Source organism: Galleria mellonella, unplaced genomic scaffold (assembly GCF_026898425.1).
Source record: "Galleria mellonella isolate WM207_F2 unplaced genomic scaffold, CSIRO_AGI_GalMel_v1 utg19, whole genome shotgun sequence".
NCBI lineage: Eukaryota > Metazoa > Arthropoda > Insecta > Lepidoptera > Pyralidae > Galleria > Galleria mellonella.
In genome coordinates, this window is record NW_026442028.1 from 1,125,661 (window position 1) to 1,141,325 (window position 15,665).

General features: G+C 31.1%; 2 protein-coding genes across 5 annotated transcripts in view; both read left to right on the forward strand.

The window, feature by feature from the left end:
* The first annotated feature begins 1,963 nt into the window (after positions 1–1,963).
* Positions 1,964–10,317, forward strand: LOC113521213 (serine/threonine-protein kinase meng-po-like). Of its 2 annotated transcripts, none has more exons than XM_031912858.2 (8): positions 1,964–2,225; positions 4,930–5,029; positions 5,189–5,450; positions 5,794–6,076; positions 7,131–7,238; positions 7,363–7,556; positions 7,944–8,128; positions 8,703–10,317. In XM_031912858.2, the coding sequence occupies exons 2-8, from the start codon at positions 4,961–4,963 to the stop codon at positions 9,651–9,653; spliced, it is 2,052 nt and encodes a 683-aa protein (XP_031768718.1). In that variant the 5' UTR covers positions 1,964–2,225; positions 4,930–4,960; the 3' UTR covers positions 9,654–10,317. The 2 variants fall into 2 exon arrangements, with proteins under 2 accessions (XP_031768718.1, XP_026762481.1); XM_026906680.3 differs by having other exon boundaries at positions 1,964–2,214.
* A 1,440-nt stretch (positions 10,318–11,757) lies between these two features.
* Positions 11,758–15,665, forward strand: part of LOC113521535 (protein ELYS) — a 36,649-nt gene continuing 32,741 nt past the window's right edge. For all 3 annotated transcript variants that reach the window (XM_052894034.1, XM_052894036.1, XM_052894035.1), the window contains exons 1-4: positions 11,758–12,119; positions 13,443–13,575; positions 14,104–14,399; positions 14,981–15,372. In XM_052894034.1, coding sequence (XP_052749994.1) covers positions 12,008–12,119; positions 13,443–13,575; positions 14,104–14,399; positions 14,981–15,372 — 933 coding nt within the window. In that variant the 5' untranslated portion in view covers positions 11,758–12,007. The remainder of the gene's footprint in view (positions 12,120–13,442; positions 13,576–14,103; positions 14,400–14,980; positions 15,373–15,665) is intronic.

Here is a 15,665-nt window from a genome sequence, read left to right on the forward strand (position 1 = left end):
GCGCAGTATTATTGGCGATATGCCACGATGAGGTCTAGGAACTCGCTAAGTCCAAAAATAAATTAGATATGTACGAATGTATCTCTCAATTGTTTCAAGCTAATAAGTACTTAAATACAAGGAAACTACTAATAGCTAATACTATGAAGTTACTAATAATTGCAGATCAAAACATAAATTATTTAGCGAGGAAGCGTTTTAAGAACGCTTATTTATAAAAAACAGAGTCATCCCTGAAGTATTAGTTATAATTTTCCAATTAAAAATAAAAAGTAATATTTCCTTACTATTAATATACTATCATTTGTAACTACTTTAACAACCGTCGTAGTTGAAATGGATTGGAAATGTATATATAACAATTTCCCATACAAAACATTTTGTATAGGTATGCAACTAGGAATGACAAATAAATAAGCTAATAAATAGCTAATAATAAATAGGCAGTTCACCTGATGGAAAATATTAGCCGTCGCCTTTAAACATAAACAGCGCTACAAGGTCGATTAAACTATTTGTGATGACTATGGTACCCATTATTTATTATCATTCCTGAAAACAAAGGTTGTATCCTATAATACTCGGTAATTTGATTATAATATCTCATTCATCATACCTAAACATAAATAACCACCAATTTGTAGAAACACGAAAAGGACAAAGGTATCTATGCAGGTGAATTTTTGTTCTTTCTTTTTTTTATACCATGAAGGTGGTAACCCGTCTTATGGTAAACGGTCTCTGAAACCTATGGGCATTTACAAAACTGTAAGTGTCACGTATCCGTTTATTTTATGTGACTAAAAATATTAATCAAAACATGCAAAATTTGATTTTATACCCTTGCTAGCATCTTCTTTGACATACTAAAGCAGTTCCTCTTACCAATCATCCCATCATATATACCTTGCGATCTGATTTTAATAATTACCTAATTAATAATGAATTAGGTATTTCCGTTTTTTTAATAAATGATAATGGAATAGTAACCCTGCCTGCGCCATCGGTATATACTGGCGGCGTACCAGTGAGGGATGATAGGTGAGAGTGAAGCAGGTCAGTTGGCCCGTAATAACGAATTCCACAATAGTACTGATGGTTTCAAGGTAAAACCTAATAGGGTATATTGCTAGCAATGGGATTACTTCATCCCCCGAAAGATGTTTTTCAGTTGAATTCAGAGGATGCGCATATCAACAAAATTTTAGCAAAGCCAGTTCAACCATTTAGCAATGTAAAAGAAAAAGCATATGTTTATATAAATTTCTCTAAATGTATACACACATCTTAAGAAATCATTCGTTTTATATTATTTTATATAACTTAGAACGATAAATAAACTAACAGACCACTTGTTGAAAGTAATAACCTGTAGATGTGAACACCATTATGAGCATTACAAAATATACTATGATATCAATCATTATCATCATTATCATCATCATCATCATATCAGCCTTTAACTGACCACTGCTGAATATAGACCACGCTTAGCAAGCGGATTAGCAACCGCAGTTAGGCTTTAGAGATGTTTTAAGATAGACTGCCCATCCCTCGTCCTCTCTTAGTCGGCTCTTACTACACCCTCGGGAATGGAAGGGGTGGCCTATTCTATGCTGGAACCACACGGCTAATAGTATTCAATTATTCATCAGACATTGCCATTCCAAAAGAGTGAGGACTGAAATGCCTTATAAGATTATTCCTTTGTAACCTGTAAATTTCCTATCATATTTCTACTTTAGGTACAATAGAATAGAATTCCAAATGTCTGCCTTTCAAAAAATTCTAGGTATCTTCAGATAACTTTATATCTAAGGCTTATATACATTAATTTTTAATTAACATCTGTAACTGGCAATGTACAGTAATTTTCACTTACCAGGTCGTTGATCGTAACATTTCCGTCACGAATTGATTTTTGTATGTGCAGTAGCACAAAAATAGCATCCCGGGAGTCGCTGCGTACGCGCCGCCAGTTCAAACATCAGCGCCGAACACCTAACCCGTTCGTCTTACCCTATTAATCTCACCTCACGAGTATTTCGGCTCATTCCATACTGGAAAAGTGTATAAGTTTACATAATTATAATTTAGTGGTTGTACGGTACATACAATTAATATGTGACTTCAAAGTGTATTATTTTGGTGCTGGAATTGATCCAAGTGTATTGTGAACCTTATTCGTCTAAGGGCGCCGGCCCTTTATCTCTGGTAACTTCCACGTATGATTCTAATTATTGTTTAGTACATTAGATTTTAAAAATCACCTATTATACTATTCCCCCGTAGTAAGTTACCGATATAAGGTTGGACTCATCCTATATGGGTCATTAATAGAGTTATAATCTCGTCATAGTTTTTTTTGGAAGGCAACATTAAATCATATGTCTGAATAGATATATTTATGCCATAACATTTAGTTAGGTAAACTTGTCTTATTACCTTAGCGACAATTTTTTTTTAATGAACCAACACGTACCTCTCAGTGTAAGTAAGAAACTTACACTAAAGATAATAAATAATAAAATACTACTAGCTTACATCTACGATAGTAAAATCACATTATATAATTAAACTCTATAGTAATTAGTCATGTTTAAAAGAATTTACTTTCAGAGCTCTACAGATAAATAGAGAAAGATATAATTTGTGTGCCTGTACATGTATATTTATATATAAAAATTGTGGCGCATAGGATCTACTCAATTAAGGCTTAATTCATAAGAGATCAATTGAAATTTCTGTAATCAAAATATTCTCTCCAGTTCTCTTCCTTTAAACTCGAGACGGCTCTTTGATTTTCTGAGTGTATTTTTTTTTTATATTTTTATATTAAGTATTAGTGTACGTGTAAACTAAATTATTGAATCAACTTTCAATGTAGTATTTTTTTACAATAAAAAGTGAATTTCCCTAAGGCTTCCAAAGAAATAATTATTGACACTTTCGCTATCTACTTTCGCTTTTATCTTGAGAAATAATAGATACGTAAGGAAGATATGACGAACAAATTGGATTATAAGTAATAAAGAACGACATTTTATGTTTTGTTTTTACAAATCCTGAATAAAACTGTAATCATGTAGTATGCAGTAAACTTTTTAATATTGTTCAAATTACTTGATCACAAATTTCGGAATACACTGTAGGTAGGTACACCTCTTGTGCATTATCAAGCTTAACTGATCTGACATAATGTCAAGTATATTAATAGTATAATCATTAGCGTATTTAAGATTATTTTAAAGGAAATACCTGCTCCTTAATAAGGCATATAATTATGTACTCGTAGACATGTCAAGGGTCGCTTGCATCTTTCCTCCCTTCTTCTTTGTTTATCTATTTAACACTTTTCTCATGATAATGTAATAAAAAATTAATTCTAAATATTAATAATTTAGCTTCATTACTTATTTCAGCCTACCTATAAAATTTTCCCCAAAAGAAATAATTGAACAAACGAGTTCTGTTCTAGCTTTATAAAATTTTATTATAATTGGAAAAAAAAATCGTACCTATCTAGTATTTATGATCTTAAATTTTAACAAATATAAACAATATCCAACTAAACTATCGGATAATTAGGTGGCCAATTACGTTTTAAATTTGGAAATTTGGTTTAGTTCCACCTTCGATATAAGATAAGCTAAAACGGAAATTGTGTATTAAGAACTGCTTTTCTGTGTCATTTAGACCCGTCGCAATATTTTTTGTAATTCCACCTGATATAATATACATCTTGTAGTTTTTATCTATTAACCCTACGAAATCCCGCGTTTTAAGATACCTCTTATTATGTTCTGATTTCGGATTTGGCATTCCCATTCAATTTTCTTTTTCTATGTATGCTTCTTCAAATCTAGAGTAGACACAGCCTACCCCAAAATTATCTGCTGTCACCTGCAGGATGCGAGCAAATCTATTAACTATGCGTAAAGATATGTTAGTGAGTATAAGATGCACCTTTAAGGGCCAGATCCACCCTGGAAAATAATATTAAATACATCAATAAGGGACAATTATATCTCGGTCACGTAGATATAAATTATATAGATAATAAACATATATAAGTATCACAAATGAGCATCTATATGTAACTTTGATCGTGTTCTTAAAATTAAGGAACAGTAGTAAGACTCACCGATATAAACAAATATGATATCACCCAAAGAGAAAATTTCTGAATATATTACAATACAATACATTGAGGATGAGACGAAATGTGACGTCACAATATGACGTCAGGACTGCCGTCTGGATCTGGAGTAGACATCAATCTTTGGCAATAATCCAAGATCATTCACTCAACTGTTTCTTTAGAAAATGAGAACGTTTTTAACTGGCCGTAACAGTTAAGTTTCAGAAAATAACTGAATTATGTCAGGGCAATAGGTCAAATGATATTCACAGGATTAGTTGTGAAAGTTATGAATAACGACGTACAATAGTATTTATAAAAAGTAATATCTTATCTAGTTGTACTCCTAGATATTCGTTGACTAAAACCTCATAATACAGGGTACCCTAATATGAGAAGTAGACAAATTCGAAATATGAGAACATTAAATGGATAATCCTTACTTACTAATATATGTGAAAGTGAGTCTGATTGTTTATTTGTTATCTTAACGGCTTAATCAATACTTTTGAAATTTGGTATACATTTACTATATGCCATGGAGAAGAAAACAGGAACAATATACTTTTTCTCCCGATCAGTAAACATATAACTAGGTAAAAGCTAGTAACAAAATATCTAATATTTTTTCACACAAATTTCAATGTTACATTATCAACATGTGTTCATAGTTCGACAAGGTTCCGTGGTTAAAATAATTCAGTATCATAAAACACTTTCACAAAATTTCGGGTCAGTAGGTACATTTTACAACTAATCCTATGCTTATATTTCAATTTTTATTTCAGTTTCAATGGATGCATTATATTCAAAATAGATATGAATAACGGAACCAGAAGAGCCTTGACAGGCTCAATACATAAAATAAAAGAATTCGAATTAGAAAAGGTAAGACTATGGAAACACGCTTTTACATAAAAAAAAAAACAAACATTATTTTTAAAACATTTTTTATTGTTTTATAAACTAGGTAAATTCTGATATTTATATAAGATATTTTAAATAACGAATATAGGCTCGTAGTCATAAGAAAATATTTTCTTACAGGTATGCCTAGTGGAAGAATTTGATATACTACAGATTGTTGGAGAAGGATGGTTTGGAAAAATTCTTCTGGTAGAACACAGGGCTTCCGATACAGAAATTGTTTTAAAAGCTTTACCTAAGCCATATGTATCAATAAGAGATTTTTACAGAGAATTCCATTATAGTCTTCATTTAAGTGCACACAGAAATATTGTTACCACTTTCGATGTTGCTTTTGAAACAGCCGGATTTTATGTATTTTGTCAGGAATATGCTCCTTTAGGTAAGCTATGTGTTTATTTTATATGCAATCTTATATTTTCGTTATGTATATACATGCCTGCTTGTATGTTGTGTTCTTAAACTATTACTCAGTTTACATTGGTTACTTTTCATACATTTTGCTTTGGACGCTTGCCAACAAAGTGGTTTGAATGGATATAAATCTAGCACATTTTCAGTGCCAGCCGTTATTAGTATCATATTTATATTGGCTTGCAATACAATGTTTTTTTAATATGTAAACTTTAAACGAATTAGTTATCCAAATTGATTGACTAATATTATTTTAATAAATAAAACATCTATTGAAACATGGAATGAAATAATGAAAATTATTATTGCAGGCGACTTAACATCAAATATGCTTGATACTGGAATTGGAGAAATCCACACTAAAAGAGTTGCCAAACAATTATCTGCTGCATTAGAACATCTCCATCAAAGAGAATTAGTACACAGAGATGTTAAACTTGATAACATACTCATTTTCAAATCGGATTTTTCAAGAATCAAACTTTGTGACTTTGGGGAGACGAGAAAAGTGCAGTCTGTTGTTCGACGGAGAAATGAGTGGTTACCGTATTCACCTCCTGAAGTTTTGACACTAACAGTGGACAGTAGTTACAAGTGAGGATTCATTAATTTCGATTTTTATGTAAAGTTTTAAATTTAGTTCGTAGCTGAAAATATATTTCACTCATTAACAGTATCTCGAAATAGAAAGTTGCGAAATTTTCGTTACCACTCCGAGGAATAGAAAATCGATGTTTCTTTTAATGACAAGATTATCGTAAAATTATAATATGAAATATTTTTGACACAATCTCATTTCTTTACAACTGTTTGTTGTAAACAGATTTGGAAAATTCTTATTTATCGGAATAGATATACTTACAGATTGGTCCCATACAAATTTTTACAAAATCGGTCTAGTTATTTTTTTAAATTAAATAGCTGGTTTTTACGTTAACGGATGTCGTGTTTTGTGGAACAAAATTAAATATATAGCTTTTATCTTTATTGCCATAACAGATGAATACCTTCGCCTGAATGATATTTAATAGATAACAATATAATATAAATACGTAATAATAAATAAATAAATTATAGTCTCTGGTTTTCCCTAAGTTATGTCAGGTCTTATGTTGGAAAAAGACCTGACAAGTGTAGTAACGTAGGTCTACTTCAGTAATATAAAAGAGTCCACAAAATATACAGTATATTTATTTTAACACTACAAAGATGGCAAACAAGCATACAGCCCGTCTGATGGTAAACGGTCACTGTAGCCTATGGACACCTGCAACACTAAGGGTATCACATGCGCGTTGCCGACCCTGAAGAAACCTTAATATATCCTTTTTGAAGAACCACACATTTTAGTCTAGGCATGGAGCTCATTCCACATTTTATTCATCACTTTGGAAATTTTATAAGTCAAATTTTAAACCTACACTATTATGTAACCAAGGTTTTGCAAACCCAAATGTATCTAATGTTCTCCTCTTTATAACCACCTACAAATTGTTACTATAAATAACATTGATTTTATACTTTATTTTCAGATTGCCTAAACAAACATCTGCGTAGAAGCATTTGTACCATAGTCATCATAAACAAATCCAAGAATGTGTATACAATGTCAAACATAACTCATACCCATTTGTTTCTTTACTTTCAGAGCACTAATTACACACGATGTTTGGCAATTTGGTATAGTTATTTTCATTTGCCTGACTGGGTGTTTGCCTTGGCAAAAGGCTGCGTTTGATGACCCTAGGTATACTAGGTACGTACAGTTAGCCACGAAGTACGAATATTAAATGATATTAATATTTTTTCTCGCAAAAATATATAATTTTATATTCTGTTTCTACAGAAAAATATTTAATAATCGTATTTTCTTGTTTTAGCTACTATAATTGGTACAGTAGTTCAAATCCCCTGAAAAAACAGCCAAAGTTATGGAAAATGGTTTCATCAAGAGCCCAAAAAATGTTTAAGAAATTTGTTGAACCCAGAGCTTTTAGAAGAGCCACAAACTTTCAAGAACTTTCACGTTATTTGGATGACAGGTGGATGGCAAAAGGCTACACAGATAGAGTTGGTGAGATTTTAATTATTAGTAAAATCATATAGAAGTTTTTTTTATAGCATTGACGTGGCAAATAAGCATACGGCCCACCTGATAGTAAGTGGTTACCGTAACCTATGAACACCTGCAATACCAGAGGTATTACGCGCGCGTTGCCGACCCTGAAGAAACCTCTATACCCCCCTTTTGAAGAACCCCATGCTGTAATCTCTATATATAGAAGTATAAATATAATATACTAAAACTTTCGAAATATCGATTATTATTTTCAAATAAATATATGTTGTATTATCGATAATAATTTTATCTTATTTAAGGATAATTGATTGTTGAGGGATAATTTATGAAACTAAAAGTAGTTAATTTTATTTAACAAACAAATTTTATATTTTATTTCAGCTGGAGGTGATATTGATGAATTATGTCCGTCTATGTATAGTTTTCATAGTGATCCAAATGAGAAAAATATACTTTTGAAACACTTTCGTGATAATGGAATCGAAACTACAGTTGATAGACAAGTTAAAAAACAAAGAATAAGGGAGTGGATACAAAATAGTGTTATTGAGGAAGTAGACGAAGAGGTAGGTGTCTTAATTATACTATTATCAGTTTAACTGTGTGTGTACCATAACGGGAAAATATTACTTACCATGATAAAAATATTCCGCATGCCAAATGCTACATATATGTATGCTAATTGTTATAACGACGAATGCAGAAATACCGAAGGATTAGTAAGAGTTACTTTTTTATACAATTTAGAATGACAAACAAGCTGACAGCCCACCTGATTGAAAGTGGTAAACGTTGCCTATAAACATGAGCAGTACCATGGACAGAGTATACTGTTTCGCCCATGTTATTCCTCTATACCTTGTAAATTAACTATCATATGCCACCCTTCAAACAGAAACACAGCCATGCAAAGTCAACTGCTTCACGGTTGAAACACGAATGGAGCAGAGGTACCCAAGTAAACGACTTCTGTACAAAGTCTCCCTCTGGTAAAACTTACTTTTGAATATTTCTAAAATAGAATAAATTATCTCTATGGAAACCTTTTTTATCAAGCAGATTCAATGACATTTTGATCAGACTTGTATTATTTTTTATTTAGTTAATTACAATTCATATTGTATTTGCTTTCTATTACAGGAGGAGAGTAATTATGAACCAAGTGTCTATGATGACAGTGATGTTGAACTTGAAGACAGATCGAGACCACATCCAATAGATGAAAGTCACAGGGTGACACTCAGATATGACACCGAAAAACATATTAACCCAAGAACTGGAGAAGTTGTTGAGGGTATAAAACATCCTACAACAGAAAAAAATCCTCTATCTTATGATGTACAAAACATAGAACCTGTTGCTCCAGCAAACGTCGTCAGAAGATATGGTGTGAAAGAAGATATATCCTCCCATAGCTCTACTAAAGACAGTGCTTACGGATCAATGGAAGTTAAAGTTAATACGACAAAAACGACATCACGTAAACTGGAAAACAAACAATCTACATCAGTTGAAAGCTCCATTAAACATTCCCCTAGCAGATCTTTAGGAGGTTCGTCTATGCAGCTACAACCATCGCCTTTGACAGCTCATGCTCAAAGAATACAAAGAAGTGAAGAAGTTTTTTCAAAAGAAATGGATAGTTGGAATGGTAGCTCATCAACGCTTCATTCTTTAGGAAATGCATCTAAATCAAACAGTGTTCAAGTTAATAGAAATAGCTTGATAGATACTGAATCAATCATAAATAGTGATATTATGAAAGTCAATGAAAGCATTAACATGGCATCTAGATCGAATAACACAGCTGTAACATATAATGGAGTTAGCTCCACTGTCAAACAACAACAAAATAACGAAACTTATATCTCTATGAAAAATTCTGTCTATGATAACGTTCGCACTGAGAATAGGACAATTACAGAAAATTCCTTACATGGTCAAACTCTTGATAGTCCTTACACATCTATGATGAATATAGTTCAAGGGCAGATCAAAATTCATCCACATGCTAATGAGATTAATAAAAATACAGTTGATGTATCAGTAAAAGCTGTAAATCGCAGTAAAAGGTCGGATTTGCTCAAATAATTTAGAATTAACCTTTTATTGGGAAAATTAAATTAATATGTTACAGAATCGAAGATAGATTTTACTTTATGGTGAAAAATAATAAAACCAGCAGTCACGCAATAACTTTCTCGACTATGGAATACAAATAATTTAATGTAGTCCTGTCCGAGCCTAACGCATGGCATCTGCTGTCTATTAGATGTGTGTGCTCTTTTTTTAAGAGAACATAATGATTACGTATAGGGTGCACAGAGATTGTCAGTTTAAATAAAAGTTTACCGATACTAGGTACCCATTAAGAAACGGGGCGAAACCGCCTATATACCTTCCAGTATACAATATAATTATAACTATTTTAGGTGTTGCCTTTTCGGCTGTGAATTATATTGTTGTGTGTTATGAACTTTTAATAGATACTTAAGCATATTCTGTTAAAAAATTAAACAGTCAGCAGTTTGTAGTGACTTGGCATTTCGAGAGAAAATTAACAAAACGGTTCCATTTAGTTCTGATTCAACAATTATTCGATAATATAATCCAAGCAGAACAGTACCTATGTAACATGAAGAGAATTGCAAATATATATTTATATTTTAAAATTATATTTCAACTATTTAATTAAATAATTATATTTTATTATTTTTATATATGTCATTATAATGTAAATAAAATATAAAATATATATGGTTCTTTAAATAAACCTATCCTTTCTAAATATAATACATTACCAAAATAAAAATATTTAAGCAGAATTACCCAGTTATTAAAGAATGTGATTAATGAAAAAATTAACACATTAACAATTAAAAATTAACGCTTATCTACGCACAAGGTGGCACATAGACACTAAAGTATTATCTATATATATATATATATATATATATATATATATATATATAGGTATCTTACGAGGTAGGTAGGTATCTATTTGAAATTCCAATCAATATAAATTTTAAACGTAATAGTAAATGAATAAAAATTCAGCTAATTGCCAAATTAGCTAATACGTTTTTTTATCAGTGTTCTATATACTTACGTCTACATAAATTAATAATAGATGCAAAAATTATAAGACAAAATAAATATAGAAATTATAAAGGAATCACTCAACACTATTATTTTTTGATGGGTGAAAATGGAATGGTAACCCCGCCTGCGCTAACGGGGTACGCTGGCGGAGCACCAGTGAGGGATGAATGATGAGAATTAACCATGAGGAGGTCGACCTGGTTTGGTATATTGCTAGCAATGAGATTCTTAGTCTCCATTACTAACAATCCCTTTCCCCCCACTTATAACTATTTTTTTATGGATGATAATGGAATGATAACCCCGTCTGTGCTATCGGTATACACTGGCAGGGCACTAGTGAGGGATGAATGATGAGGATGAAAAGGCAGTTAGTTCATCGTGACGAATTCAATAATAGTCACGATGGTTTCCAGAGGGAACCGCGTGGAGGTCGACCTGATACGGTATATTGTTAGCAATGAGAACTAACATCCTCATTACTAACAATCCCTTCCCTCCCACTCATAACTATTTATCGCGCAAAATTCTGTGAAAAAGTTGACCCGTTTTTCTCGAAACATTTCTAAGGAGACATTCTATCTATATAATCAAGGTTTAAGATAGAGTTGTTGCTAGTGATATATATACATATGAAAAAAAAGATTCCAAAGTTTCTGCAACTTCAGTATTATTATTAATATTTAAAATATTTTTGTTATCATAAGCTTTTACTATATCGGTTTCGCTATTAATTACCTTCCAAGTGGCTTTAATTTTATTCTCAGTAGTAAGTACCTATACACGTAGAATCCGTGACAGACTAAGGTGTAAGGGTATATATATTTTAAGGTATATTATATGCATGTGATATACGCACACATACGACAATATAAAGTAAAGTGCGGTAATAATCCTGAGTATTTATTATTTTACCTTTATATTAAAGTAATGACTATAATAAACCGTTATTAAACAAATATAGTATAATCGTTATAGTTAATCATTATAACATTATAATTTTTTCTCTGTCGGGAATCATGATCGTCAGTGCATAAGTTGTCACTTGTCAATGATGGAAACGTCAATGTCAAACGACTAAACAAGAGTATACTATCGCGCGTATATACTGTTATTTTCCGTACCGACATTCTTTAATTGTTATTTTTCAAAATAAATTAAGTGTATTTGAAAGTGTCCTATTTATTAAAGTTTTCTTTGTAGTTGTAATTTCAAATAATAATAATATCGCTTTTAAATAACCCATCAATTTGACAAACTTTCGAAATGATTTTTCATTATTGAATTTATAACCTCACTTGTTTCTTATTATTTAAACGTATATTGTTATTGATAAATATAACATGCAATCGTTAGATATGCAAAAAGTCGAAGATAGCGTATTTTCTGTAATCAAAACAACTGGTCTCTCGCCTGCTGTATTTAATTTTCTACAGCCTTCGGAAGATAGTCCGGGTATGTTTGATTAATGACAACATCTTTAAAAATAGTGTAATCCATTTCACGATCGTATATCATTATGATCACGTCAACGTCTCCTTTTTTACATTCAATGCATGACTTAAAATTTTTACATGGTAAATACTTTTAGTAATCTAATGTTTGCAGTTAAGATTAGAGCTATAAAACGCTTTAAAATTAGTAAGAATACTATTTAAATTTAATTAATAATCATAATGTAATGTAAATTAGACTCTTTCCCGCGCTAAACCTAATAACAGTAATTATTGTATGTATATTGTTATTAACGAACATCCTTATCTAGAAATTGATAATAGGCCGTTAAATTAAATAACAGTAATATAAATTGCTGTAGATATTTGTATATCTAATGTATAAAAAGACTTATAAAGCAAGATATTATATGTTTTTTATATCCTATTAATATAATAAATATAGAAGTTTGTAACAATGGATGGATGCATGTTTGTTAATATTTCACATAAAAAAACTTCTGAACGGGTTTGAATTAATTTTACTAATTGATATGATAAATGAAATGTACATGGGTAGGTTATATTCTAATTTAGCATACAGGAAATTTTATGTGTGTATTTACATGAGCAGAGCATACAGATACAGCTAAAAGTATATAAAAAATGTATATCCAAATATTTTGAGTAAACACATTCATGGTGTGCCTCTAAGAAATTTCCTCAACCTATTGACTTAAAAGACATCAAAATAAGCTGACAGATTTCTTAAGCATTGCCACTCTTGAAACAAGGGTATTATATCTCTCATATATTATATATATTTCTGATTATAATAATAATAATTGTTGGCTTGCTTTATTATTTAGTTTCATTATTTATTCATTTTTACCTCTTTTAATCCACATCACTGGGATGTATTAATTGACCAAGAAGTAGTAGCCTGTGTCTTACTCCATACTTGCTTATCAAATTTTATGATTTCTTAGCTTATAGCACCAAGAAGTAACAAAACTCGCTTTCAACTTTATAATATAATTAGGAATTAATTATTAAAATTGTTGTGAGGTCCTGGCATAGAATAGGCCACCTCTCCCTTCTCCATGGCTATTGTAAGAGGCAACTAAGAGAACTTAACGGTTGTGAAATGAGCAGCTGTGCCCCTCTTAAAATAGCATAAAGCCTAACTGCAATTGATAACCTGAATATTAAGCATGGCAACTACTAGTAAAACCTCTTTTATGGTGGCCTATGTTCAGCAGTAGACAGTTAATGGCTGACATGATGATAATGATGAATTAATTAAAATTTGAATTTATTTTATATACTTTTTTTATTATTTCAGAAAATTATACACCATTAGGAGGTATATTAAATGACACCAAGCATGGCTGGCTGGCGCTTGGCCCCAAGTTTTGTGTTGTGGATCTTAGAACTGGTTTAAAAATTGCTGCAAAAATTTTTGGAAATCCATATGGGTAAGAAAGAAATGCTTCTAAAATAATGCCTTTGGTCTATATAATCTATATAAAACATAATACATATATATTTTTGTGTAACTTAATTGTTGTTGTTACCTGCATTGCTATTAGAATTGTTTCATAATGTATGTATATTTACTAGTAACAAGATCAGACTTTGCTTGGTTTTTTATAAAAATAAAATATTGACTTTGTTATTGGCTGATAATGTTGCTAAAAGTAAAAGATTTTTTAAATTGATATTAACCAATTTTAATTTTTTTCCAAATAATTATATTAAAAAAAATCCATTACTAAAAAAATGTAAGTTTTTTAATATAATATTAATTTAAATAAATATAATAAGTTACTAGCTTTACATGTATTTCTTTTGATTATGTTCTTGACCTATGTCTATTATGTAACTAATTCTAAACGGATTTGCACAACTTTTTTGTGTATTTTTATAATTGAAATACTTTATTTGCAAAGCAAAATGTACTTGTTTGCTATGAAACATTACATAACTGATATTCTTTCCTACAGCAATTCACATATAATTGTAACAAGTGTAGTGGAGCTTCCATCACCAATAACTAACAACTCTCAGCAACTCCTCATCAGTTTACAATGTGAAGATGGTACTGGCATGATCTGCATATTCCATGTAAATGGATCTCAAGTATTGCGTTGCATACAGAGCGAGGTTGTAATCACCCAACTGGCTGTAAGTGATGGGATCCCTGATGGCTACTTCACATGTTTTGATGGTGTTGTGATGGCTGGAACCAAAAATGGAGAGATATTTGTGTTTGATCTCAATAGAGCTTGTCTAATACAAGGTAACTATTATAAAGTGTTTATTAGGTTAAATCATATCACTTTATTCCCAGGCTAGATAACACATATTTTAAACCCTGGAGGTCACAACATATCTGTCTGTAAAGTGCAAATTGAGTTTATAAATGATACCACTACACATCTATTCCCTCTGAAACCTCAAAGAAAATTTTCTATTCTTATTTCACAATTAGCATAGAATGGTAGACTATGACCTCCCCCATGTTCAGCAGTGGACAGATAATGGTCAAAATATCAAGGATGATGATGAATTAGCATTGATGGCAATTAAAATTTAAAGTTGTGTCAGCAAAAGCTAGTTAAAGATTTACTATTGCTGAATCTTTCTAAAAGTAATAAGGTACCAGTAAAATATCAGCGTTATGGATTCTCTGCATCTTAATGCTAAGTTGGATACCTTTTCACTTAGAGGCACATAAACTACCTATAAATTTTTGTTTTACTTATAAATTCATAAATGATGTGCTTGTAATGGTAAATAAATAATTTACCTATCTAATATCTATCCAATTAATTTTTCATGTAACATAAATAATCATATAAATATTTTTTCACATTACAGCATTAAAAGACATCTCACAGGGTTATGAACATCTGATTCAAGGTGAACAGAATCCCGCCAACTTAACCTTTTTGTCATTAAGTTCAGCACACAGGCTCGAAGAACAACGAGACATAGCCCTTGAGAATGATGATCATATAGCAGTGTTACTAAATGAGAACTCCTTAATGGATGGACAGTATTTATTCCGTAATCCAGACGGTACAATCCGGATGAAGGCCAAACGAGACCATGTCAGAGTAACTGTGCTTCAGTATATACCACAGTTAGCGAGTTTGGCAGTTGGCTATAATTTTGGAGCATTCCAGATTTGGAACATGATTACCATGGAATTAGAATTTACGTCACAAGTCAATGTTGAATGCTTGCCAGTCACTCATTTCGGTTTTCAGGTAACTTTTTCTTTTTTTCACAATTATTTGTTAAACTGTTTTACCAAGGCGGCTGAAATGAGAAATACATTAATAAACCTAAAGTAAAATTTATGTCAATTTTTCAAAATGATACAAAATATTTAAAGGGTGTATTATATGTACTATTAAATATAATAATTGTAATAATAAATAAAATCGTGGAATAAACATCTGGAGTCACAACTCAGAACATCAAGAGTGGAGCCAATTTAGAAAAAGAATCCTTAATTGGTCTGACTGGGAATCGAACTGGCGACCTTGTTACACAAAAC

Bases quoted from the DNA above. Each gene is read 5' to 3' on its own strand.
- LOC113521213 (XM_031912858.2), top strand. From the start codon at position 4,961: ATGAATAACGGAACCAGAAGAGCCTTGACAGGCTCAATACATAAAATA. The intron at 5,030-5,188 runs GTAAGACTATGG...ATTTTCTTACAG, and splicing joins AAGAATTCGAATTAGAAAAG to GTATGCCTAGTGGAAGAATT. The intron at 6,077-7,130 runs GTGAGGATTCAT...CTTTACTTTCAG, and splicing joins ACAGTGGACAGTAGTTACAA to AGCACTAATTACACACGATG.